Genomic DNA, 25,243 nt, shown 5'->3' with positions numbered 1-25,243 from the left:
AGATTTCCATCCTGCTAATAGGATGCATAGGATATAGCAGTCCTATAAATTGCATTAAAAACATCTGAAAAAAAATGGAAAAAATAAGTCATATTCTGGTATGAGAATAATACTCATGGTATGTTGTATATGCATTACCATTATGAAAGATTTTACTACTGGGTTTGGATCTAATTAGTCTCTATACAAAAGCAAGGTCTGTGTGTCGAAACTGTAGGGTTTGGATTTCTTGGAAAACTTGAATTAGTTGCTTATATTGACCAGAAGGTTGGTAAAGAGAGCGGAGATTTGAAAAAATATTTCAAAAATGTCAGAGGAGTGGAATAATATGTTTTTGTTATGCTTCACAGTCTATGTAAAATATGTGCCGTAACATCAGTATAATAAGAAGAGTGAAATAACTGAGGCATGAAGTCAAGAATATTTTTTCAGATGAAGATTAGGCTAAACAATTCAGGAAACCCTTTTTTCTAGTGTCAGATCTGGTTGAAGGAAAGGATATGTGGAACCCAAGGGGAAATAACCAGGAAGCAGTAAGTGAGAGAGTATGGATTTTTAAGTCCCATCTTTGGGCTTGAACAAGTCCACAGACGGTCGCAAGCACAAGACAGCCTGTGTTTTGTTAATGGCCCTTGAAGGGAACACATATCTGGGTTTGTTAGTAGATTTGTTTGATTGGGAGAATGGAATGTCACTTTGAACATGTGAAAGGGTGTTTGGCTGCAAAAGTTAATGCAAAAGTTCATGATAGGTAAACTTCAAGTAAATAAGAGAAAGTTTCAGTAGTTAATGGGAAGGAGATGCAGTGACTGAGGACATCTAAGAGTGTTAAGAGGCGAGGCTGTGGCACACACATACTGCTGCAGATGTAGTTCTGCTTACTGAATAGACTGCAGATTTATGGGTGTAAAGCATGTAGAGTAAAAGCTGAGGCCAAGAGCAGGCACAAGGGAGTACAGTTTCCTGAAGACAAAAGAGATTCTGAGTCAAGAGAGGAATTAGTGGAAATGGAGTTGGAGAGTTGGAGATTACTTCTTTTGTCCAGAGGAAACTTTTAAAACATGTCCGTGAAAAGTCAAACCACACATTCATCTAATCAATACAGGCTGAGAAGATGAACAATGTGAAATTATTGCCTATGTAAAATGATACATGAAGTTCTAAATGCATCTGTGAATTAGAAGCAAATACTGAAGCTACAAGGAAAAAACCAAAAGGGAGTCAAAGTCAGAGAAAGAGGAAAAGTTGTGCTTTCTAGTTGAAGAGCTGGGAGATTTGTTCTTAACTAATATCTAACTTATTTGAGCAGCTGAATGAGTTTTCAGTTCTAGATAAAGCTTAAACAGAGCCACATTCCTTTTCTTTTTAACCAAAGTTATGACATAGCAGTTCTGTAAGCTGTCATAGCTGGGTTCATGCAGTGGCTGCTCAGATTCATATTTGTGCCATCCAGTGTTCTCAATTACCATTTCATGGGATTGATTTCCTTGGAAGCCGTGGATATCAAGACTAGAACACAACAAAATTAAGCTACTGTTTCCTTTAAACCTAAATACTCTTATTAAAATACAGTTTTATGGAAAAGTAATGACTTTCAAAAATCCATTTAAAATTCCTCTGAAGTCCTAGCTATAGGATCTCTAATAATTACTATCAGATTGAAAACTACTTTCTTGCCTTTGTTTTTGAGCATTATCTTCAGAAAAGAATCCAAAAATTTTGTCAAGCCCTCTAAATGATGCTTGAGTTTATTTTAAATAGTATTACCAATTAACACATTTTAAAATACTGTAAGACACCCTTCAAGGGAATTACACAGGTATTTACTTAACATCCAATATAATGAAAATACACCATGAAAATAGCACTGGCCACTTGTTCTCAGCCCACTGATTTCAGGTAGCTTTGGATGATCCAAATTTTGATGTGAGGACTGAGTGATGAAGTAATCTCATACATCACATTTTGTCACGCTGATGGAAAATGGCAGTTTCTTTATCAAAGGCCTATTACAAGAAGATACTAGGGAGAATTGAACTTATCTTTGAAGACAGCAAGAGACATATGCAAGTAGGGACAAGATGGTTTTAGGATGTTTTAAAGGGAAATTTTGGTAACAATTTGATTGAAAGTGTTAAAGGCTGTAAAACACAGGCATCTATTGTGCAATTCATGATACAACATACCTCAAGAATAAGTTTGCAATTGAATTTTAATCTTACAAAAAAAAAAGATCTTTTCATAGTTAATGATACTTCATTAATTTTGTTTTTGATGTCTTAATTCTGGAGTACAGTTACTCCATCTGCTAAAGAAAGACTAATTCCTTTATTTCTTTATTCTTTTATTCAATTTCTTTCCGTTTCTTTTTAAATTTTTAAAATAACCATTTTTCTAACAGCACAAACCAATTATTTTTTATTACGTTACAAGAGTTTTATCACTTGGGTCTATTTTTATTTTGAATGCCTTTGTTTGTCTATGGAGAGGCTCTTGTGTTACATGGTTTGGGCTGATATTAGCTGGCAGAAAGAAAGTGAAGCCTGTCTTGGCAGACCCCAATTTTTATATAAGAGAACATCTGTGGGCTCTGTGTTTGTGGTGTAGCTGGACTCTCATAGCCTGAAAGAAAACTAGACTCTAAAGGCAAGCTGATCTTCTCCCTTACAGTTGTAAGGATTATACATTTTAAATTTAAGGCTAAGGATTTGCTAGTGAACCCTGAGGAGTGGTACTAACTGCTTAATCGGTATGTTTTTTAGCTACAAGGCAAATTATAGGCCCTCTTCTGCCTTCCTATCACTGTGCTCGTACTCAAAAAGTTTTGTTTTTTTTTTTTTTTTTTTTGGAACCTGGCTATTTGCCCTGCAGCTATGTGGTTGTTTAATCATTTGCTAGTGGTGGGAGAGATTATTCCATGGGAATCAAGCTACAGAGGATTGATCAGATGTGGGGCGAGACTCAGAACAGCCATCACACCCAGGGGCTACAAAAAACAACTTAGAAAGTGGGTTAAGCCCATGTGAGCTTAGTCCTCATTAATGCTTTGTGCTGTTCCTGGCAAGCTGGATGGCTTGAGGATGTTTCACTTCTATCAGCCCCTCAGCCGTGTCCATCCACTACTACCATCCAGGCTCCGTGGAAAGATGTGGTGTGTCCCGTGTTTGTCATTCCTCCCAGACATCTGAGGAAAACCCATCACTTTGCCACAGTGGATTCCTAGGGTGTTTTTATGATTCTCCTCTGCCCCGCCTCATCTGTTGGATTGGATACAGGCTGCTTGCTGCTGTTTTGAGCCCAGTGCCTCTGCACACAGCAGAATTACAGAACTGTCTTTCCTCTAGGATTAGTTTTTCAAAATTCATGCTCCCTCCATTGCTGGGCTGAAAGCTTTTTAAAAAGGGTGAATGATGTCTTCACACTGGATTTAGGTTATGAGCTAAGGAGGGCAAAGAAATACAAAGTAGAGAAATGGAGAGTATGTAAATATTGCATAGGCAACATACCTGAAAAAAAAACAAATGATAGAGGCAAATACACTTTCTCCATTCACAGCAGTTTTGGGTGAATTTGTGAGTAAATTTGATTGTACTTGTGTTTACAACTCCTTTGCTCTGCCTGCAAGAAATGGAAGTTCCTCTCCTGCTTATTACATTGACTGTGCGAAAACTGCTTTGGAGTAGGGAAGAAGTCCATATTCTTTGCAAAGGCAAGTTGAGAGCAATTATAATTTCTGAAGAATTAATGTATTAAAATGCCATATTGGTGTCAGAGACAAAGGGATTGAATATTTATTAGTAACTTGTGTTGTAGCTTCTTTTCCCCCTGCTGACTTTTTCCCTCTTACTCTCCAAGGACAGATGTAGCCTCATGTCCTTGTAACTTCTTGTCTCTTTTTTGGGCACTTCTTTATCAGTCTGGCACTTATGTTTGGGGGAAAGTAGACTAGCTTGGACTTGCACAGAAGTCTTGAACTTGAATGAATGTTGAGTGAATTAATATTTGTTGTCTTCCAAGAAGGCTGTAGGCACTCAACTGTAGGCAGGAAAATGGGAAAAGTCAGAGATGAGACATAAAACTATTCCTAAACATTACACAGATGCAGTCAAAGAAGTAGAATTTGAATGGTGAGATGAAAGATCTAGGATGGACGTTAAATTTAAAATATTAAGTTGTGATTCAAAGATGTTTCTCCATTTCAGTGTTTAACTTATACAGGGACTTTTAATGATTTATTCTGCAATCAGTCCCTCCTCATAGAGTGATGAGATGGTGCAACTTGAGAGCCACTTCAAGCTAGATTCAATTAGTAATATCTAGTTAGGGAAGTCCTGTGTTATCAACTGCATAACAAAAAGCTTCTGGACAGCCACTGCCTCTCACTGTATCTCCCTGCCCAAAACACTGAGTTACATTAAAGCTGCTTTTGAAATTTTGAGAGAGCAGTTTAGTAGCAGTTATGTATTACATCTTCTGTATCAAAATGTGTTTTTTAGTCTCTGTAACTGCAAAGTAACTGGACTTGTAGTACTGTACTTTGGTTTGTTTTTCTGTAACCATGATTGGAATGTGGCCTTTTCCCCACTGAGCTGATATTATCATCCTAAAGGCTTGGAACCCACAAGACTGGGACGTGAACAATAGCCTAGTGCATGTGTACACATACTTTACCCCTCAGAATCTCTTGGGTTTTGTTTATTTCTTTCCCCAAAGGAGAAGTTTTAGTTTTGTTTTTTAGCAGCCCTATACAGTTTTTCCTCTGAACCATCTCAAATAATCTGCAATCAAGAGAAATGTTTCCAATCAGTTAGTTACTTCAGCCATGTGCTTGTATTTCAGATTATTTGAAGTCTGTAGGGTTTGTATAATGAAGTTTTTAATGACTGAACAGAATGCTTACATTGAAATGGATGGAAGCATGCCTCTTATTTTGGAGACCTGGATGTCTACTATGCATAATATTCTATCTGAAGTTAGCACCTACAGGAGGGCAGAAAAGACTCAGAGAATGACTCAGAGAATGGGAGCAATGCTTATTTTTCCCTTGCACTGATTTTCAGCATTCCCCAGGAGATCCAAATGCACCATTCATTCTTTCCAAAGACCAATTTTATTACAGTCAGTAATTAAATGTTGCATGGTCCTTCTATATAGCACTGATAATCACAGTCACAAATTGTATGAAACCACTCCTCCGTGTTTGTATGCAAAATTCTGTAACCTGTCAGCTGAAGTGCCACTAAACGTGCACATTTTTGCTGGCTAAAAGTTTATATGAAGACATACTGTCTTGTTTCCTCTGTCCTCTGTTGCTTCTCTATATACCTTCTAATTAATGAAGGAACAGTATCTAATGCACGCATTTCAGTTCTCTGATGCACTCTGTCCTTGACTTGTGAAACCTGGGCTTTAACAAATACAAATTAGATTAGAATTATGTTGACTCTCACTGAAGTTTATGGACTTTCTCTTTTCACCCTTATTGTGCTCAATTAGTTTTAAGAACTGTTAAATGTTCTTATTTAATTGGTTTCGTTTATCTTGGGGGATTGGTGTAATAAATACTACAGTGACTTCTAATGTCCTCATCAGATAGGTTTTGTCATATCCTGAGTAAAATTGGCATAGTGTTGTAAAGAAAAAGATCCAGATATGTGATACATAATGCCTTGTGATTTCAGTTACACCAGTGACTGCAGTCTCACTGGATAAAAGCATCCTACTCAGTTCTTTGAAATTTTTTTTTTAAATTTTTTTTCTCTGCAGTATATGACAGTTTGCCTATCAGATAGAGCCTCTGGCATTGAGCTAATCTCTCCTGATCTTTAGCAATGGTATGTCTTTTTATATTTTGAGGATTGACACAGTTGCATACTTCATCTTCTACCTCAGTTTAGTCTTCTTTTCCCCTATCTCCTAGCTCGTTGCCTGACCATTTCTCTCCCCTGCACATACATTTTTACCTTCCTCCTTACTACTGTCTAGGGCTAGAACACTGGGCATCCAGTGAAACTGAGCATGGAAGTGCTGTATTTTCTGGGCTTATAATAAGAGAAAAACAGCTAAACTGTGCCAAACCTCTGCTACTGGCGTCATGTGTCAAATGCATTCATACGTGATCCGTAGCTGCTCCGTCTTTGCCTGATGCCTGGTGTACTGCAACAGTCTGTAAATGATTTGCGTGGCTGGGGTGTTGTGTTTTGTAGGAAGCCAGTACTACTTAACCCATTTTTTTCTGTATGTGTGTGTGTGGTGGGTCTGCTCTGTATTCCTGGCTGCCTGCAAAACTTAACACCGCAGCCCATCAAAGTATTTATAGACTCTCACAGTGGAATACACAGCAGAGGATCCACCACACGTACACACTGAGGGCAATACTATTCAATGCTGCTGCTGCTGTATGGAAGGTTTAAATCCCACTCCTACATGAATTTGTTAGTGCTGTCAGATTGATCCAAAGCTTTCTGAAACCAGAGAAGAGACTTGTGACAGCTTTGTTCGGCTTCATCCCAATCTTAGATTTTCAGCAGCTTGCAGTGCTGCTTGTCAGAGGAGAAAACAAGTCTCCTGTGCCTCAGGAACATTTCACTTCTCCTAGATTGATAGGAAGAAACGTTTTTTCCTTCCCCCTAAAAACTCTTACGTTGTGTTTTACCTCATAGGGCCTGTAGGTAGGTAGTACAGTAACACATATTAACATGAATACATTTCATATTGTGTTCTTATTTGGTAACATACTGTATTAAGAGACCACCTCTAAGAAACCTCAAACACATAATATAGTTTTGCAGACAACCACATCTGGTAAAGGGTGTATTTTTGCCAGTGTTTCTGTACCAGTCCCATACAGGTGGCTGAATGAGCTGCTAGTTCAAGCATTAGGTAGCTTTGTGAACAACTTAGAGGGAAAAATGGTTGGCAGATTATTGTGCTATCACTACTGGCATACTCACTCTTGCCAGGAGCTTAGAACAGAATGCTAAGTGCTGAATGAAAACTCTTGCTTAATCTGTGATGACTGAATTCTCTGAAAATGCTCATTATAACAAACTTTTCAGACAATTTTTGGTCCAGGAATTTTTATTAGTTATTCAGTATGATCAGGCTAACAATTTTTCATGCAGAGGAAGGAAAAAAAAAAACCAGACTTGGAGAAGACCAGAACAAGGAAAATTAAAGCATAGGTCTGCAAACTACAAAGGCATTGGCACCAAGGTCATGTCTGTCCCAAGCACCTTGACTATTCTGCATCAAACAAATAAACTTATGGAGCAGAAATTAGAACATAGCTTTCACTTTCTCCTCTGGCATCTGGAGGAGCATCCAGGCTGGAGGCAAGTCATCTTTCTGTTGTGATAGTGACTGCAAGTGGAATAAGTATTCCTCCATAGAAATTTTTACCTCAGTCCAAAAAAAGTGTGACCTGAAGAGTGCAAATAATCACCACACACGAGGAAGGGAACTGAACTGAACCCTGATCACTTCCATGCTATAGAAAACGTAGATAATGCAACTGTTTTGGATCTGTCTATTCTATTCATACTAGAGAAAATAATCCTCTTTGTTTGTGCCATTTGGGTTTGGTTTTTTTGTTACTATTTTTCTTTTTTAACAGAAGAGTGATGTTCACCTTCAGTTTAAAATCTGTGAATCTTAGGTGAAAAGATACACAGAATATCAGCGGTGACATAATCATTACAGACTCCAGGAGGCTTAAGGAGGACTTGTCTGTCCTCAGTGTATCCACACAGTCATAAAAAATGTTGATGGCTCTCCATCAGCTTATGGCAGACTATAAGAGTCATGGTTGAACAATAGTGCAGGATAGATAGAGTACAGTATCACAGATTTATTCACAATTTATCTGAGTTTAGGTTGGGAGTTAGCTCTGTTAGAGTTCAGTAACTAAAAGGTCTGCTAGGGACCATTAGCTCAATGACATTTTGGATCTTACAGCACCATTCATCTCTTTTCTCAATCCTCATTGCATCCCAAGTATCTAGATTTCTAAATTATTTCTATTTTGAGAAGTATTGAAGAACAGTAATGAGGAACAGATTGCATTTTTTAGTTCAGAAGGGAAGCCAGGTTGTGTTACAGAGGTTTAATTACAAACCTGCTGGATTAACTTCGAATCCAGCTACCTATCTGAACTCAAGTGCTACCTTAATTACTTCTGTATTACTTGAAAGGAAACCTAAAAATATTGAGCAAAATAGTTTTCTTATCTTTTACACTTATCTACATAGCTATCTCCTGATTGAGGTGAATTACTGCATTGATATTATGTATGAGATGTCAGTTATCAATAGGTGCTTTGGCACATAGACTAAAAAATGTGATGTGGAAACATTTTAAGGAGAAAGGAGACTTTGGGTTAATCTGTACTGTTAAAGAAATTGAGGTTGCTTTAATATGTAGATGCATGCCACTACATATCTTGATTAGGAAAAAATGTTTCTTCATCAATCGACCAGAGAATTCCTTCTTGTGAGATTAAATACCAGACCATGTTATATGATTGATTTCTAGTAGTGGAAGAGCCTCTGCCCCTCTTCAGATCATCTTTGTAAGTGAAAACTATTAATTGAGGAAAAATCAAGTACTGAGGTTTTTGAGGCTAGATTATCTGTTAAGTTTCTCTGAACTCAAATAAAATGCTGTCATTGTGTGACATCAGGAGAGTGTTGGAGGCAGCTGGTATAACCTTACCATGAGTAGTGACATCCTGTAGAGTTTTAAATTCACAGCAGCTCCTCTTGTACTGCCAGTGTAGTCTTTTGCAAGATGCTTGCTGGAATATAGACTATTTAGACTATTTAGACTATTTCATCTCTTTTCTCCCCCATTTTATACCTTGTGGTATGCCTGGTGCACACATAAGCCCACCCTGCAAAAGGGAGCAGTAGGCATGCTCCATCATGACATCTTTCTGCTGCCTCCAGCCTTTTTCTCTGTGGTGGCAGGAATGTGCAGTACAGAACGAGTGCTGTCATGTGGAGTGGTTTGTCCCTCTTTCCTCTTTTTGGGTGGCAAAGATGTCCATAGAGCAGTTAATAATTTTGTTTAAAATGACTGTGGTTATGTGGGAGCTGCGTGGGATTTGTGCCTCGTTCTGCGGGGGATTATATGATCATCATTCTGTGTATTTGTGATGCATTTGGGTAGGGAGAGAAAGGCACAGCTGTCATTTTCCAGCCATATGAAGGCTACATTTGTACTGGTAAGTAACACAGCCCAGGGATGGTTCCCTTGTCCTAGGGCTGAAAACCACAGCATGCTCATGTCCATATGGCTAAGTTCTCGTTTTCCCAAAAGAGGGTGGCCTCATTCAGCCTGTCCCTTGGGAGCAATCCTTGGCCTCTGCTGTCCCCTGAACCGTGCCCAGCCATTGTCTGGGAACATGTTATCTGGCAGGAGCAGAAGCTGTGCCAGGGAGTGGGCTTACAATGGAACAGCAAGGGCAGGAGCATGCCAGTGCATGCCTGGCCCTCTTTCCCTTCCTGGCACAAATGGGTCTGTATTAATATTGATGCTTCCTAAGTTTAGCAGCATCTCTAAATCATGTTTTCAGGTTTATAATCAAGCCGTATAATCTGGGCTAACATTACTTTCCTATTAATTTTTAAAAACTGTATTAAATGGAGAGTCAAATAATATTAAACAGAGTGCAAATAATGAAACACAGCTGTTTTATTCTTTTGGAGGGATGCAGTAAAATGCAGAGGTAATACCTGCAGAGGCTGTTTTGTGTTTTTTATTTTATTTTTGGTTTGGGGTTTTTTTTTTTTTGGTTGTTATTGGTTTGTTGGAGTTTTTTTTTTTTTGTAAAAAAAGAGTACTATGTGTTTTTAATGCTATGCTTAAATTGAACTAGTACAACTGTAAACTGAAATGCATGGATCTGAACTTCCAGCTGTGGGAAAAAAATCCTAACCTAAACAGATTGAAGCAAAGAAGTAAATGGTTATGGGAATGTCAGTAAATATGCATATTATCCTCAGTTTCCTAAACAAATGCACATTTATAAAATAGAAGTTTGCATATTCCAAACACAACTTAAACTCTGTCCCTGTATCCATTCCCAGCCTTATTCTGCAGACCAGAAAACCCCAACAGTTGGTAACTCTACATCAAATAAATCCTGAATATGAGTTATAACCATCACACAATATGGTTGTGTTGGAATATTTTTACTATTTAGTAACAGACAAAGTGGGTATTTTATTTTGGAATCAAAGTGCTGTTATGTGGATTTATGGTTTATAAGGTTGGCAGTGTTTCTGAGTACTTTTTTTTTTCCAAAGTACATAAATATAAAGTGGTAAAAGTTTTGGTTTTAGCTTATAAATGCAGTTCATCATGTGTTCAAACAATAAAAAAAATTCTATTTATTAATCGCCAAGAAATGTTAGGGGGTTTTCTTTTTTCTTTTTTACAAGAGACTCAAATTTAAGTCAACTGGATGAAATGAATAGACAGTGAATATCACAATGGTTTAGGGGGCACACCAGTTGATCATGTGGAAACTCAGTCATTAATCCATTAAAATGGTTACTGCCTCCAAGTCTTATTTAAAGGTCACAGTCTTTTTTAAAAGTTTCGTTGGTGAAGGGAGGAACTATTAAGTGTTTGATCCATCCAGTGCATGCACAGATATGCACTCAGCTGGCTGGGATGCCGAAGTGTGTTCTCTGCTTGGAATTTGCAGCACTCAGCAGTGGGTGGGCAATACCATGCGAGAGCTCCTGTGGGCTACGTAAGGTTTTGTATTGATCATTCTGTTCCTACATCCTGTTTTTTATCGTGGTTACAGTATCTGCAAACATGCCAGGCAATTAGACATGTGAAGACCTGGTTCTGCTTGATTATTTGACTTCCTGCAACTAATAATGAGATTTTTGAAAGATTTAGTGGTATGGCATTGAATATAAAAGAGGATTGGAGGCCTGTATGTGCAGTGGAGTTAGGTGTGGTAGATGAAATTTGTCCTGGCATCCCTATTGAAGCTTCCCTGTAGGCACTATCAGCTGTGATGGGCCTTCTTGCCAGAAATAACACTGCAGTGTCAGAAACATGGGAGTTTTAAGGGTACAGCCATGAGACTTGAAGTGTTTAGCAATTATTTAACTTAAGATTAATGAAGTCCCGGAAGATTCTCTTTTGGGTTGTTGTCGAATTCTGTCATTTAAATTCTTTTTAATATTCTTCATAAGCACTGCTGGCATCCAGATTACCTATAGCTGCTTAGGAAAAAGTTAATATCATTGTGGCACTTTAAAAAATATCATCTTGCATGCACAGTAATGGCCTAAAATGGCATAAAAACCCAGCAGGGTTCAGAGGAGAGGAAAGAATACTTAAGGTATAACTTAACTATTCTGTCAGTCAGTATTATGCCTACACTTTGAACAATGTTGCCTTTCAGTTGCTAAAGTTTCTTTTTCTTTACTTTTTTTCATGTTAATAAGGACTAGAAATGATGAACTAAAGTTCTAAATTATGCCCAGGCTGTGACCACTGGATGCTACAATAATCCTAGCAAAGAGAGAGTTTTGGTTCTCAGAAACATACAGGATATACAATGATTTTGAAATTCCTGTCAGAGTCGAGTTTTTTGAATTATTTACTACCTCTTTCCTGTAAGACTGTGACTGGGAGAATAAAGCAAGTTAAAATTGGCACGTACTTGACCCTTGTGGCACTGAGTTCTCCTGCACTCAGAGGCTCCTTGGCCCAGGTGCTGGACACTGTTCAATGAATAGGTGACTCTCAGATCAGACTGGGACAGTGTTACCAGGAAGGAGCAGCATCATAAATCTAAACTTTAGGAACCTGTATGATAAATACATTAAAGGATTGCCCTTTTGAAAGCATCAGTACGTGCTTCATAATGTCACTTAACCATCAACTGTAACTGCATAAAATCAAGAATAAATTTCCTGTTACATTTGTTATCGTAAAAGAGGTAATTTTTATTCATTTTAATAATAAAGTTCTGGTTATTTCAAAAAAAAAACAGACAGAGGGCCCAGTCCTCTTTGACAATTCATTGTTCTGACATTGTGTTGATTGATTGTAAGAAGACAGGAACCAGTAGGCTTCCCAAATAGTTATAAGATCAGTATTAATAAAGTGAAATAATTGTAAAACTTGCAAAAGCATTTGTATTTCTAGTGCAATTCACCAGTCATGGCCTGTAGCCCAATTCTTCATGCAGTTTTCTCTGCACATTACTGTACTTCACTGCCTGTGTAACAAATACTGCTCATAATTTTTTGCGTGTCTTTCCTTCAGAACATGGAAATTAGCACTAAAACTTTAGGTTTAGGTTTAAAAATAGACTTTTTTAGTCTAAAGGAATCTTACTGTGTCATTTTCAATCTCTCCTGTGAAATCTAAGTTTCTTTTTCTTGCTTCCTTTTATGTTCAAAAACTTAAATAATTTATTACTGCAAAGGAATGTGTACTGAATCCAGTAACCAACAGAGGATGTGGAAAGATTTATTGGAAGAAACATTAAGAGCATTCCTGGCCAGGTGCATTTTTTTCTTTTTTTTTTCTTTTTTTCTTTTTTTTTTTTTATGAAATGGGAAAAAAAAATACACACCTCCGGCCAACTTCAGATGTGGCTGGAAGCCCATTTGGAAAACAGTGTCTGTAGCTATGAAGGGCTTCTGGAGACAAACTGAACAAAAAGCAATGAGGTTGGCACTGGTGAATACTGAGAAATGTGTTGGTAGATCTTGAAAGTGACTGCAGCATTTGCCTTCTGAGTGGGTGTATGTGCAACTCCTGCTCTCCTTGTACATTAATGCAGCAATTTATATCCAGGGGAAAAGAGGATGTGGTGCCCCTGCCAAACTGGTGTAGTGGATTCTGAGTTCCTCTTTGCATCCTCGGTCCATAATAAAAGGTACTGGAAGGACCATACTGGAAGGACCTCTGAATACCCTTCTGCACTCCTTGCTTAGGTGAATGGGAGCTGTCACTCAGTAAACAGCAAGACACAGCTGTGGTGAACGTTTCTACTTCAAGATGATTTGTTACATCACTAGCAAATAATTTTACTGTATATTAGAATATATAACATGAATTTGTTAAGAGTATCATCTTTGGGGGTGCAAATTCTAACAGCTTAGTTATTTGATCATTTTTAGGATAAAAATCTAGTCACATGCAAATTCATTTTTCTCAGGAATAAGAGTTGCGTATAAACTAGCTATTACTAGTTCTGTCTTTACCTCTATAATTTTTCCTGCCATTTACATAAAGCAAAACATTAATAAGAGCATTATAAAACATATTTTGGAGTGCTCCAGACATACTTTTCCCTCATCAATTTCTCCATCTTCTTAGTCTCCAATTCCCCTCAGCACTAGCTGAACAGGCAGGTTTCCTCAGCAGTAGCCTTATTCCTTAAAATGGAGTAATCTGTTACATTCTGTTGTTGTATAAATTGTTGAAGCCATTTCCTCTTCCTGCTTTAATCCAAGTGTCTTAAACATGTCATCTACAAATTTTTCCTTGATGCCAAAGCCTAGAAAAGTAACGGTGAAGAGATACAGAATCAAACTGCTCCCTCTGCCTGCCCCAGGCAGGGAGCTGTACCTGCATCCCATGTACATGTATGTGGGTCTCAGGTTACATTACCCTAACGCTGGAGATTCCTTGATCTGTTCCATAATCTGTTCCATTGCATACTGGTCCTTACTGTTTAAACACTTTCTTGACTTCCAGTATCTCAATTTAAGTTCTGTTGAGCCTATTGCTTCCAGTTTTATCCATTGTGGATAAGGATCTCAGCTTTTGATTTCTCTTTGTACCTCACATTCTGTATTTGAAACTCTTCTAGGTTCTCCCCAGAGTTTTACAGACCTTTCTTTTTCTCTGTTGCTTCACAGAAATTGCTCCCTCCTATTTTTTCTCTCCGGGGATGTTTCTGTGCCTGCGTACACCTACTGGTATTTTCCCAGTGCCCAAATGAAAATGTTACTGGTAGCAAAAGGCCAATCTTTTATAGTCAATATAATTAAGAAAACTTGGCAATTAGACAAAGGACTCTTTCAAATGTGAGCTGGAGTGCTCAGTTAGAAGCACAGAATCAAAGTCTGATTTTATTACTTCTTCCTGTGTTGGTCTCTATACTTGCCTATCAAAACCAGACTACTTTTTAAAGTTAAATACAAAGATCAGCCTGAACTATTAAAATCCCAATGCTTAAATGCATCTGTGAGTTTAAGTAGTTTGTAGGCTACAGGTGGTATTTAGTAGGTGCCTAAAGTTACAGGTCTTTAACTATACTACTCAATTAAATACTCAATTTTGTTCCAGTGTTTTAAAATACAAAATTCTGACTACCTTTTAGATTTTAAAAATAAGTTAGGAAGCAAGTGATAGAATCAAGCTTCTGTTTTGGTGTTCTCTGGATTTATGGCTTTGATTCTAGCAGTTAAAATATGTTCCTTTTAAAAAATAATTTTGCTTTTTAAATCATTGTGGAGATTGGAAAATGGATTTTACTATGAAATTGTGTTTCCTTAAAATACAAGTTCTAGAAGTTCTTCTAGTAAGTACAACTAAATGTTTTTATTCTGTTCAGCAATCATGTGATGATTTGTTAATATATTGTTTCCCCCACTTTTTTTTTTTCTTTTTTTTTTTCCCCCAGGACCATTTGCTGCTTCAGGAGACAGTAAATTCTGCTGCTGTTCTTATCATGGCATTAATAAAGGACAGAAATCCGGAGCTGACTGGGCAGCTGTTGGTAGCATAAGAGCATAAATCATGTGTAGCTTTTGGAAATGTTCCTTTTTCATCATCCATTCACCAAAGGTCTTGAATCATTTTACTCTTTGATGAAAACTGTGGATTTATGACATTTACTATTAAGATCTTTTAACAAGATATTTTTGATACTTAAAATGCAAGTCTGATGTGTGTAAAGTGTAAACTGAAATACAACTAATTCTGTGGTACGCTGGGTGCATACTGTATGGAATTATACTGAAATGGTTTTGTGGGGTACTGATCATTTAGAAAGGTTCACAGGGGACACCAAAGCATTCAGTCTTCATGCAGAATGGTCTTTAATCATGCTTATGTATTGTACTCCAGGGCTGCATGAACGAAATGTGATTTAAGATAAAATAATCCTAAAGCACAGCTCTTGTTCTTTATATGAAATTATTTTAAAATTGCTGCTATACCTGTGAGTGCAGAGATCATTATACAGCGTAGCCTTCCTGACATCAACAATTCAACATTCTGTTGAATTGCACAATGCAAGCAGTGTTTGAAGGGTCAGGTCCTTGTCCTCCATGTAACTAAGGTAACCTTGAGACAAAGAAAAGGTGTTCCTGGGGGAAATGAAGTGCAAACCCTGATATTTCAGGTGCTGCATGCTCTGGCTGCAGCACTCCTTAGTGCTACACTACTTCCAGTGCCCCTGTGCCATCATTTCAGAGCAGCTCCAATAGCTCCTCTGAGTACTGTATTACACATACTTGTTGTGTTTGCACGTGTACATGTATGCATGGATGTCCAGATGCGTGCTTAAAGGAAGAGTTAAGACTTAAAAAAAGTGTTTTGCAACCAATCTGTAAATAATGGAGAAATGGGAAGGTTCTGTTAGCTCATCTACAAGAGTACAATTTTCATCTCTTGCTGGTTTCCGTATTAAACGGTAGTGAAAAGAACTGAGTGTTATGAGTTCAAAGATATGCTACATTGGTATTCAAATATGTAAAGATGGTACAGGAAGGTAAAATAATGAATGTTTATTATGTGGAGTACCTCCAGGGATTTCAACCACTAAGATCAATACAAGAAGAGGAGAGTCCCTGAAAGCACTTGTTCCTCCCTCTGCACAGGACCCGGGAATTCCAGCTTTCCTTCAACTTCTGAAGGGGTTAAGCTTGACTCATGTACCTGCTGTGATTGGTCTTAGGGAAGTATCCCCATCAGAATTGTCCAGTGACTCCCCCCAGTCAGTCTGTCCTGAGTGAGAGCACTGTCAGTTCCACAAGTTTCCCTCAGAAACCAGCATTCCTCCCCATCCTCCCACCATGTTCCACTCCCTCTGGTGCTCAAACAAAACTTAAAATGGGATGATCTGGGCTCGATCCCCTTTTCCCCCTTCTTTCACTTACCTGACTTTCAATATCTCTGTTTTAAATCCATTTCAGAAGCTGATGTTGATCCCAAAGTTCCTTCATTACTTGATGAAATAAAGGGTTGTTAGCTGACTGTTCTGTATGCAAAGTGCACAGCTGCTTCCACACAGAAGTCATCGTAAGACAACTAACAAAGTTCTCATGCACCATCTGCTTGATTCTTTGCTTCTCTCTCCTGTCTGCTTTGATTAATAATTTGTCCTTTTGTGACACTGGACAACGTAACCATTCATATTAGCTCTGTGTATGGCTATACAACAGACATATTTTATTCATATAAATATATATTCATGAGTATTCATATGCAGAGTACACAAATAAATGAGGAACTTAAGAATTACTATTGGTATTCATAATTTAACAGGACAGCTTTCACAAATAAGTTTTCTGAATTCCCTTTTACATTAATGACTTTGATAAAGGAATTCATCTCACAGGCTTTTAAAAGACGTGATGAAAGATGTTTCTTTGACTGTGTTTTGTGAGTCTCCTTCACTTGAAGGCTGAAATACAATCCATGATGTGTTTTCCCCACATAAGAATAATAAGCAACTGAATTTTGAAAATCCTTTGTGTTTTACATCCACTCTCATTTATACATTGTGATACTTCCTTAGAATTGGATTGTGTGTAACTGACCATTTGCTTAAAAAGAACCCTTTTCTCTGTATGGTTATTTTACTTGATTCTTTTAAAAGTATTTCAATCCAATCAAAAACATTACTGCAATTAACAGTTGTAATGAAAAATTATATTATGGTTGCTTTTGGACTTATTTTGAAAAGAGACAATGCACAACAAAAAGTTTCAGGTCAACAAACCTACTTAGCACTAATCTTAAATGGAAGATAGTAAGCTTTATTAAAGTACTGATATGGATTGCCTTATGGATTTTTTTTTTATCTTTTATGATCTTTTGAAATCATCTGAAAACTCTGGAATATCTGTTTTGCTGGAATGAAGTACACCAAAACCAGAATTGCTAAAACAGATCACGAAATACTAGAACTACAGTTAAAAAAAAACATGAAAAAAAGGAACTGGACCGTGATTAATTCTATTGTGTATCCAAACCAAATTTAAATGGTCTTTGGGATGATTGTTAATACTTACAATGGGATTAAAGATATAAAATGAAATTAAGAAACTGGTTGATTGTTTTTTCTCTGAGCATAGCTTCTCACAAATAGCAGTATACATGAGAAACTTGGCAGCCTTTTGTACACACATGCTGTTTTGATTTATCTAGTGAATCAGTCACCACCCATATTGCTTTGAACATTTGGACAGAGATAACACAGAGTAAATAAAAGCTCAGCCTCTGCCAGCCTTGCTTACCTTACTCCTCAAGCACTCTAATTAGTATTTCTTAGGTAATGTTAATCAGAAAAGAGAATACAGAACATGGCCCTAGAAATGCTTTTCGCAACTGCAAAGTTGAGTGAATTGCATTTTTTGAAACAAACCCACTTCATGCATAATCTGAAAATCAGATTTCTTTGTTTGTCTTAGATCAGTTGGCACAATTTCTAGCTAAAATCTTTTTTTTCTTTAGCTTTCCAGGCTACCTTGAAAAAAGTGGTTTGGTGGTCCTCCAAAAAGGCAGAAAAATGAAAAGGATAGAAGATGGTGGACTTAAAAACCCAAAAGCCCCAAACCAGACCAAACAGAAAGAGAAACAAAGTGAGATGTGGCCCTACTGTAACCAGTGGCATAACTCTAGTTGACTTGAAAACACAGCAATGAAGCTTTTACTCACCTTGATAACTAATGTAGGCCACAGAACAAAAAGTGTGTATGGATGCCTTAAAGCTTCTGCTGGATTCAGATTTGTACTTTTGTGTGACACCAGAGCCTCATCATTTCCACAGCACTGTTCTAGGTGCCATCCAAACAGAAGGTCTAAAGGACACTTGAGGTTCCCAAGCACTTCTTGGCACTTTCTGATGATACAACAAGGTTTCCTGTCCCACCATCAAAGATGGGTCATAGTTTTGTTTCTCTGTTCTCCCTGTCTGAGACGCTTGCTACTGGTCACTATTTTCTGCTCAGGTTTTTTTTCTGAAGAATAGCACATCTACTTCCAGATATTAAAAAGCATTTATTATCTTCTATCTTTCTTCTCGTAATCTATAATTTAGATCTGCAAAATGCTAGGTCAACTTGTCAAGCCTCCACCAAGGCATGCAGAGTTTGTTGCACTTTTTTTCCTGTGAAGGAAGGTTTGGGGGTTAAGGAATAGGCTCATCTTGACAATGTTCCCACAGGCGCCAGAATTCTGGGCAAGAGATACCTTTGTTCTGGCACAGTGGGACTGCTCTGATGACTGGGACAAACAAATGGCTGGTAGTTGTAAAAACTGATAATCGAGCCTTACAGACTACTAGTAGTGCCTCAACCTTATGTGTTTAATGATTTCTGGTTATTCTCTTTGGTCCATGTGACAGATGCACTAGGATTGTTGTCTGGGAAAAATAAAAAAAAAGTGTTTAGCTGTTAAGTTGATTTATTCAGATGCATAGTTTACTGGATGGTAGATTTTTCTCTTTGTGTAGGTAATGAAAGAAGGGTATTCAGAGGAATTTCCTCTTGTTTGTTTCAAAGATCACTTATTGAAACCACAACTAGTTCTCACTGAAATAGGGACAGCTGCTGAGACTTGTAAAATTAATTATATCGTGAAGTGTTCCCAGAAAATCTGCTATTAAAGATATATATGTATATATGATATATCTTATCTGAATTTTATAAAAGTATGAAATTGTATCACAAAAAGTTCAATGGTAACTTCATTATTTAAAGTCAGTCTTGAAGAGATGAATTCTGAGAAACTAAGAAACTGCTTTCATTATTTCTGCCCAACTCAATCAACCCAATCGTTTGCACCTGGTTTCAAATAATTTGTGATGGCACCTAGTTTGATGACTAATGCCCTGCTCTGGGTGCCTCCAGTAAGCAGCAAGGCAAAGAATCAACACAGGTTCAAAACTTTCTGCCCCCAACTCCTGCCCTTTCAGCTTCAGACTGGTAAGTTTTTGTGATGTCTGTCTCCCTCGGCCCATTCCTCATCCCTGTTATTTACCACAACTCACTTGGTCCCGTGCTCTTGGCAAGCACCAAGGGAAAGAAGCAGTCACTGACACTCCATTTTTCCCAGTGTAAGTTGATTTTGATTGACAGGGCTGTAAAGTACTTGTCAAATAGACATTTTCTCCGGTTATTTCTTCCAGGAATACTCAATTAGTTTTGAGATCTGAAAAGCACAATTTCAGAGTCTGTGCTGAGGAATCTGTTGCAACTGTGAAAATACATTTATGTTAGAAGATACTTTGCTTGCACACACCAACCTGGGGAGCAATGAGGCATTTCTTAATATATTTATTTCCAGGTTAATGTAAGTATGCTTTTCAGTATTTAGATTGAAACAGATCTCCTGCTTCACCCTGCACATACTCCTGTCTCAGGAACTGAACTTCTAATTCAGTTAAAATGCCACAACACTGAATTATAACACGGTTGCAAAGATAAATGAGAGAGTAAGAAACTTGGACAAGCAAAAAGTGATGTGAATTTAAATAAGATGGAGAAGTGGGGAGGCTAGAGGCAATATACCAGACCTGTCTCAGATGGCAAAATCTGCGGGGGAGACCACTTAAATAAATGGCATATGATAAGGGTTGTGGACAAAAAAGACTTCCAGAATCAGTAGCCCCTGAGGTGGTGGCATGATAAGGCATCTGTCTCCCTGTTCAGCAGCCTTTGTAGATAATCCAGTCTTTGGATAGTTATTTGTTGCTAATTCTGCATCTCTTTCACTACTTTGCCTCCTTCCTGTCATTTCTTTGCCTCAGACTGGCCCTGTCACTTCGAATTTCATGTCTCCTTTCCATTTCAGCCATTCCTGTCTTCTCCCATGCTCTTCTCCCATTCTTTCCCCTACTCTTACTACTTGTTCTTTCTCTCCCTATTTGTCACTCCCTTTCTATTCCTCCCAGCCCACCATCGTTGAAGGAGATGATCCTCCCCCCCCCGCCTCCCTTCCCCTGCAAGCCAGGCCGTGGTCTGGCATCAGAAACCCTTCCTTGCTCCTGGATCGAGAACTGAGGCATTTGGGCTTTGGCACTTCGGTGCTGCTCACAGCTGGGACTGAGAACAGATGTCACTTCCACTGCCAGCTGCAGGCAGATGAGCAGCAGCTGCCTGAAGGGACAGACCTCCTGCATGGCAGCTGCTGGGCTGACACTAAATGCCTCTTAGTAGCTGGAGTCAAGCTGCAAGCAGAGCTGCCCCACTGAAGCAGAAACAGTTTGCTCTAAGGTCAGGTCCCCTGCTCTCCCCCCCTTTCAGTTGCTGAACTTGGATTTCTAAAGTCAGCACCTAGTCCAGGAGCCAGATTTGCAAATCTACCAGAGTCTCAGCAACAACAAAAAGCAAAAGCAAAAAAAAAAAAGTCCAAATCCAGGTACAGCTTGCAGTCCTGGTGACTGGAAAAAGTGTGTTTTCACTTACCAACCAGTGGCTTTGCCAGGAGTTGCTCAGAGACAAAAACCAAGAAACCCCACGATGCTGTGTTAAGCAGTTCCTTTCCACAGCACTCAGCCTGATTGAAACCCCATTGAAGTCAATGGGACTGAAAGTTCCTCACAGTGCACTCAAGAATGTGTGGCATCTCCTCCCTCCAGCCATCTTCAGCTAACTCAAACATAACCATGTTGGTTCTGCTGGGGTTTTATTACTATTATCATTATTTTTATTGTGCTGCAGTTTTAAGTGTGTATTTATGCTGTGCTTAACTCCTTTGCTATTTGGTGGAGGGAACATTATGGTCTTGATTAATGCCAACTATGTGTTTGGAGTTTAGTTGTGACTCCAACTTAAAGCATCTACAGGCCATATGGTATGTGGGGTGATTGGGGCACTTCTAAAGGGCAACTCAAAGTTTAACTTTAAAGACTCACTCTGAATCCATTGGCAGCACAGGAAACCTAAAAGGATGATTTTGTCCTTGGTTTAAGCTGGTTTGCAGGGGTAGAAAAAGTCTTGGCCTCTTCTGGATGTTGTTTTATCCCTTTCTCCTGTCTGCTAGCATTAAGGGTTGTACTGCTGTGTAGCAAGTCAGTTGAGGAAGCTGGAAATCTGTTACCTGGCTGGAAACTAATCCAGGGACAAGGGATGAGCTTTTATCAGCCACCAGGTGGAACGACTTTGGGGGAGGAGGTACATCATACGTCAGGATTCCTATTGCAAAGGGATGTGCCTGGGGCAGTTAGGGCCGCAGAAACACAGGCATAGATCAGCCTCGACTGCAGCTGCTCAGCTGCACCCTTGGGGCATTATTTTTTTAACTTTGCAGTCTCAGGTCCTGCCTGTGTTGAGGGCATGATGAATATTTGTTATTCTAACACTGCTATGTCCCTTCTGCAGACAAGGGTGTACAGGAAGGTGAAGTGCAGGAGGGTCAGGCGCAGTGTGTGGCTCCTCTGTTCGGCTGTCATGTGCAGGCTTTGTAAGCAGCGAAGTCAGCCCCGGTTGTGTGTTGTGACATGCAAGCCTCTCTGAAAATGATACATCTGAAAATGCTCAGAGGTGAACTGCATTCCAAACCGGTAGGTCAGGATAAGGAAATGAAGGAAGGAAACAAGGTGTCTCTCACTCCTTCTGGGAGTGGCAGCTAGCAGCAGATCAAAGAAATGCTCTCAATATGGATATTTCAAGAAAAGCTGCAAAATGCCTTGAGTGCACAGCACAAAAGGTGCATTACTTCTCCTTGTCAGTTTTGTTTTGTTTTTTGTTTTTTGTTTTTTTTTTTCTTATTTCTTTTTCTTTAAAGCTCTTGGGTTTACTGGCTCTGGTATTTAATCTGTTTTCCATTGTGCACCTTTGTGTTTGCCACTCCACAGACATTGAAGGTGCAGGATCTGTCCAAAGCTTTACAAATGTAGAGCGTGATTACTTTCACTGCAAGAACGGGCATTACAGTGGCAGCAATGCACCCTCTGGTGGTGTCCATCAGTGTTTTATAAAAAATCTTTTCCAAGTTATTTATAGATATAAATATCTATATTATTTATAGATATATAAGATATACGTATAAATATATCCTATCCATAGAGAAGCACACAGAATCACAGAATGTTTTAGGTTGGAAGAGACCTCCAAGGTCATCCAGTCCAACCTTTGACCAACACCACAAGCTGACTACTAAACCATGTCCCTAAGGACCAGGTCCAAATGCCTTTTAAATACCTCCAGGGATAGTGACTTCACCACTGTCCTGGGCAAGCCATTCCAATGCCTGACTACCCTCCCCAGTGATAGAGGAAGAGACAATATTTTTCTCTACATCTTCACTGATTCCCAAGTAGTGACAACCTTGGGTACTGGGATGGGCTGAAAAAATACTGAGCATGGTGGGCTTTACAGCCATTGGCCCCACACCAGCCATGACTACTGCAAAGTGAATAACAAAGATGAGACTAGCTTAAAGAGAAGGCTGGAAAACACACTCAGCATGTGTGTTACTGGAAAAAGGGGCATTCATGCTGATCAGGTTGTGTGGGTGGAGGATGGCAAAGAGCTTGTTATCAGCTGGGACTGCTCCTGCCAACACGTACCTGCCTCAGGCTGGATTCTTGGTAGTGTTTTTTGCAGACCTTTCTCATTCCTCTGAAAACACACCCTGAGTAAGATCTGTTTCAGATTTCTGGAAAACCCTAAATTACAGCCCCAAAAAAGGCAAGTTCTGGAGAATGCTCTGTTCAAATTCCGAATCTTCAATTGCTTTTTTGAAAGGCAATTTCTGCTGTAGTGAAAATCTCAACTCTTTTCTTACTTTTTTTTTTGAATCTTAAGCCCAATGTAAGGTCTGGTGTAAGGACCAGGGAAGTTTTAGAAAACAGCTGCATTGCACTGTGCTGGATGTGGTCAGTGGCTCTAGTGAGCAATACTGAAAGGCTGTGGATTTTTCAAAGTGGCATTAAGTGGGTAACAGTTAAACATCAGCTATTCCTGCCTTAGCACTATTGTATGCAATATTTTTTCATATTTTTTTAAGTGATTTTGAGTGAGAAGTAAAATTTCAGTGAGAAGTGATATACATTAGGTTTAGTGAGGTCAAAAGAATGATTCCTAGATCATGGTTATCATAAAGAAATGTCCTCTAGAATAAATCTTATAATTTATGCTCTTTAGGTTTTAATTTTTTCACAAGAAAGCAATCAGATGGGTTCTCAGAGGGTCTTTCAGGACTAAAATGCAATATGGTAAATATTCAGTGTGGAAGAAACGAAACTTGTAGAAAATTACCACAACATAGTGCTGTTCAGTAGCTCTTTCATGCCCTCTGCAGTTAAAATGCTGTTTTGTTTCTGTGCAGTCAAATTGTGTTTTCCTGGTTATTGAACCTAGTACCTAAGGTTAATGAGAAACTGTGGATCAATAAATACTGGTGGGAAATTTTCTGGGTTACCTGTAGGCGAGGTTGTGGCTTGTATTGCTCACTTATATCTACCAAGCATTGCAGTAAAGCAGATGATCCTGTGCTCCCATAGGGATACCTCTTATAGCAGGAGCTGAATGCCCAGAAGTAAGGAGAGCTGCACTCCTGTGTGAGAACTTTGCTGGTGCACCGTAGGTTTCAGTACACACATGCAACCATCTCTACACAGATTTAGATTTTCATGCATTTTTGCTGTCAGGTAGAAGTTCTGTACAGGTGACAGTAAGAATCACTTTAAAACAATAGTGATTTTCACGATTATATGTAACTTTTTTTTTTATATCACTTTCAGAGAATGCTCATCACATTTATGCATAGAAACATATGAAACTCTTCATCCTACTTCAAATAGTTGTAAAACAGGTAAGAAATGTCTTCTTAATTGTACCTCAAATACGTTCAACTAATTTCAATTAACTATCTAACTTTTGGACATATAAAATTGTATACGGTGGATGATACCCCTTCTGGATACTTTTGAAACTAAATATGTGAGCTTGTATAACAAAATTTCATTGGTTGAAAGTAGCAATGGTCACTCAGAGGCAAACAAGGCCAGCAGTAAATAGCTTTCTTGTAGGTCCTACTCTGGCAAAGCATTTTAGTGTGTATGTAAAAAAGCCTGCAATATTTGTTATCCATGGAGATGTCTCATGTGCATGAAAATAAAAGTTAATATCAGATGGCAGTCTGATGAATATGTTCTTCCATATTTCTGCCTGAGAAGGTCAGTTCTGCAGTACTGAGGAGGAAGATCAGTCCTGCAGTACCAAAGAAAAGGATTCTTGGGGAGGAAAGAACAAGTGTGATCTAACTAAGAATTAGTAACAACAGCACAAGTAATAATTATTATAGTAAAGGTAATTAGAGGAAGCAAGGAAGTCAGCAGTGCTGACAGAATGATCTGCTGTTTAAAACATCAAAGATGTGTTATTTTGCCAACCAGTGGGATTCTTGAAGATTCAGTGCTGGTTAATGATTCTGCCCTGGACTTCCAGTATGGACTGAAACAGGTTATTCCTTGCCTGTGCCCTCATGTTCTTGCATATATGCATATGTGTAATTGGAACAGTAACATCTCCTGTTATCTCCTCTGGGCTACAGCTGTTACTGTTGTGCAAGTTTATTTGTAAGTACAACAACTGAACCCAGACGCTGCTCTAATTGAAGTATTTTTCTGAATGAAATAACACATCATTGTAAATTGGATGCTTTACTTCATGTTTCTCATGTTCTCAGACATCAGTGTTCTATCCACATTTGAAACAATATCTCTTCTCCAAGGAACCTCACAGCCCAAATAAACAATGCGAGGAATGATGCTGGAAAAGATACTGGAGAAATCTATGATACCAGTGGCTTCTTGAGGAAAGACCTGTTCCAGGACAGAGAGGCCAGTGCTAGATTACAGACACCCCTCAGGCCCCCACTGTATCTCGGTGCTCTGTTTTCTCCCTATAAAAAAGCAAAGTGCACATGTTGCACATGGCCACAGGTGTAGAGTACAGGCTGGAGAGAGAGAGGAGCCAGGAGCTGGATTTGCTCAGGGAAAGATGAGTGCTGGAAGGTT

At 38.7% G+C, this 25,243-nt stretch overlaps 1 protein-coding gene and 1 long non-coding RNA gene across 4 annotated transcripts in view; one reads left to right on the top strand and one right to left on the bottom strand.

The window, feature by feature from the left end:
* The window catches only part of CRPPA (CDP-L-ribitol pyrophosphorylase A), a 110,424-nt gene extending 86,372 nt beyond the window's left edge, over nucleotides 1-24,052 (top strand). For 2 of the 3 annotated variants that reach the window (XM_071735366.1, XM_071735364.1), the window contains one exon: nucleotides 14,672-17,322. In XM_071735366.1, coding sequence (XP_071591467.1) covers nucleotides 14,672-14,776 — 105 coding nt within the window. In that variant the 3' untranslated portion in view covers nucleotides 14,777-17,322. Of the gene's footprint in view, nucleotides 1-14,671; nucleotides 17,323-23,965 lie in introns of those variants that run through there. The other variant, XM_071735367.1, reaches the window with a different exon arrangement.
* Nucleotides 3,907-6,163, bottom strand: LOC139792280 (uncharacterized). The gene is made up of 3 exons (XR_011724205.1): nucleotides 6,079-6,163; nucleotides 4,901-4,980; nucleotides 3,907-4,035 (listed from the first exon to the last, which is right to left on the bottom strand). It is a non-coding gene; the product is annotated as an uncharacterized lncRNA (long non-coding RNA).
* Nucleotides 24,053-25,243: the final 1,191 nt, after the last annotated feature.

The sequence above is a fragment of the Heliangelus exortis genome, chromosome 2, assembly GCF_036169615.1.
Source record: "Heliangelus exortis chromosome 2, bHelExo1.hap1, whole genome shotgun sequence".
Taxonomy (NCBI): Eukaryota; Metazoa; Chordata; class Aves; order Apodiformes; family Trochilidae; genus Heliangelus; species Heliangelus exortis.
This window is presented reverse-complemented; position numbering and strand designations above follow the sequence as displayed.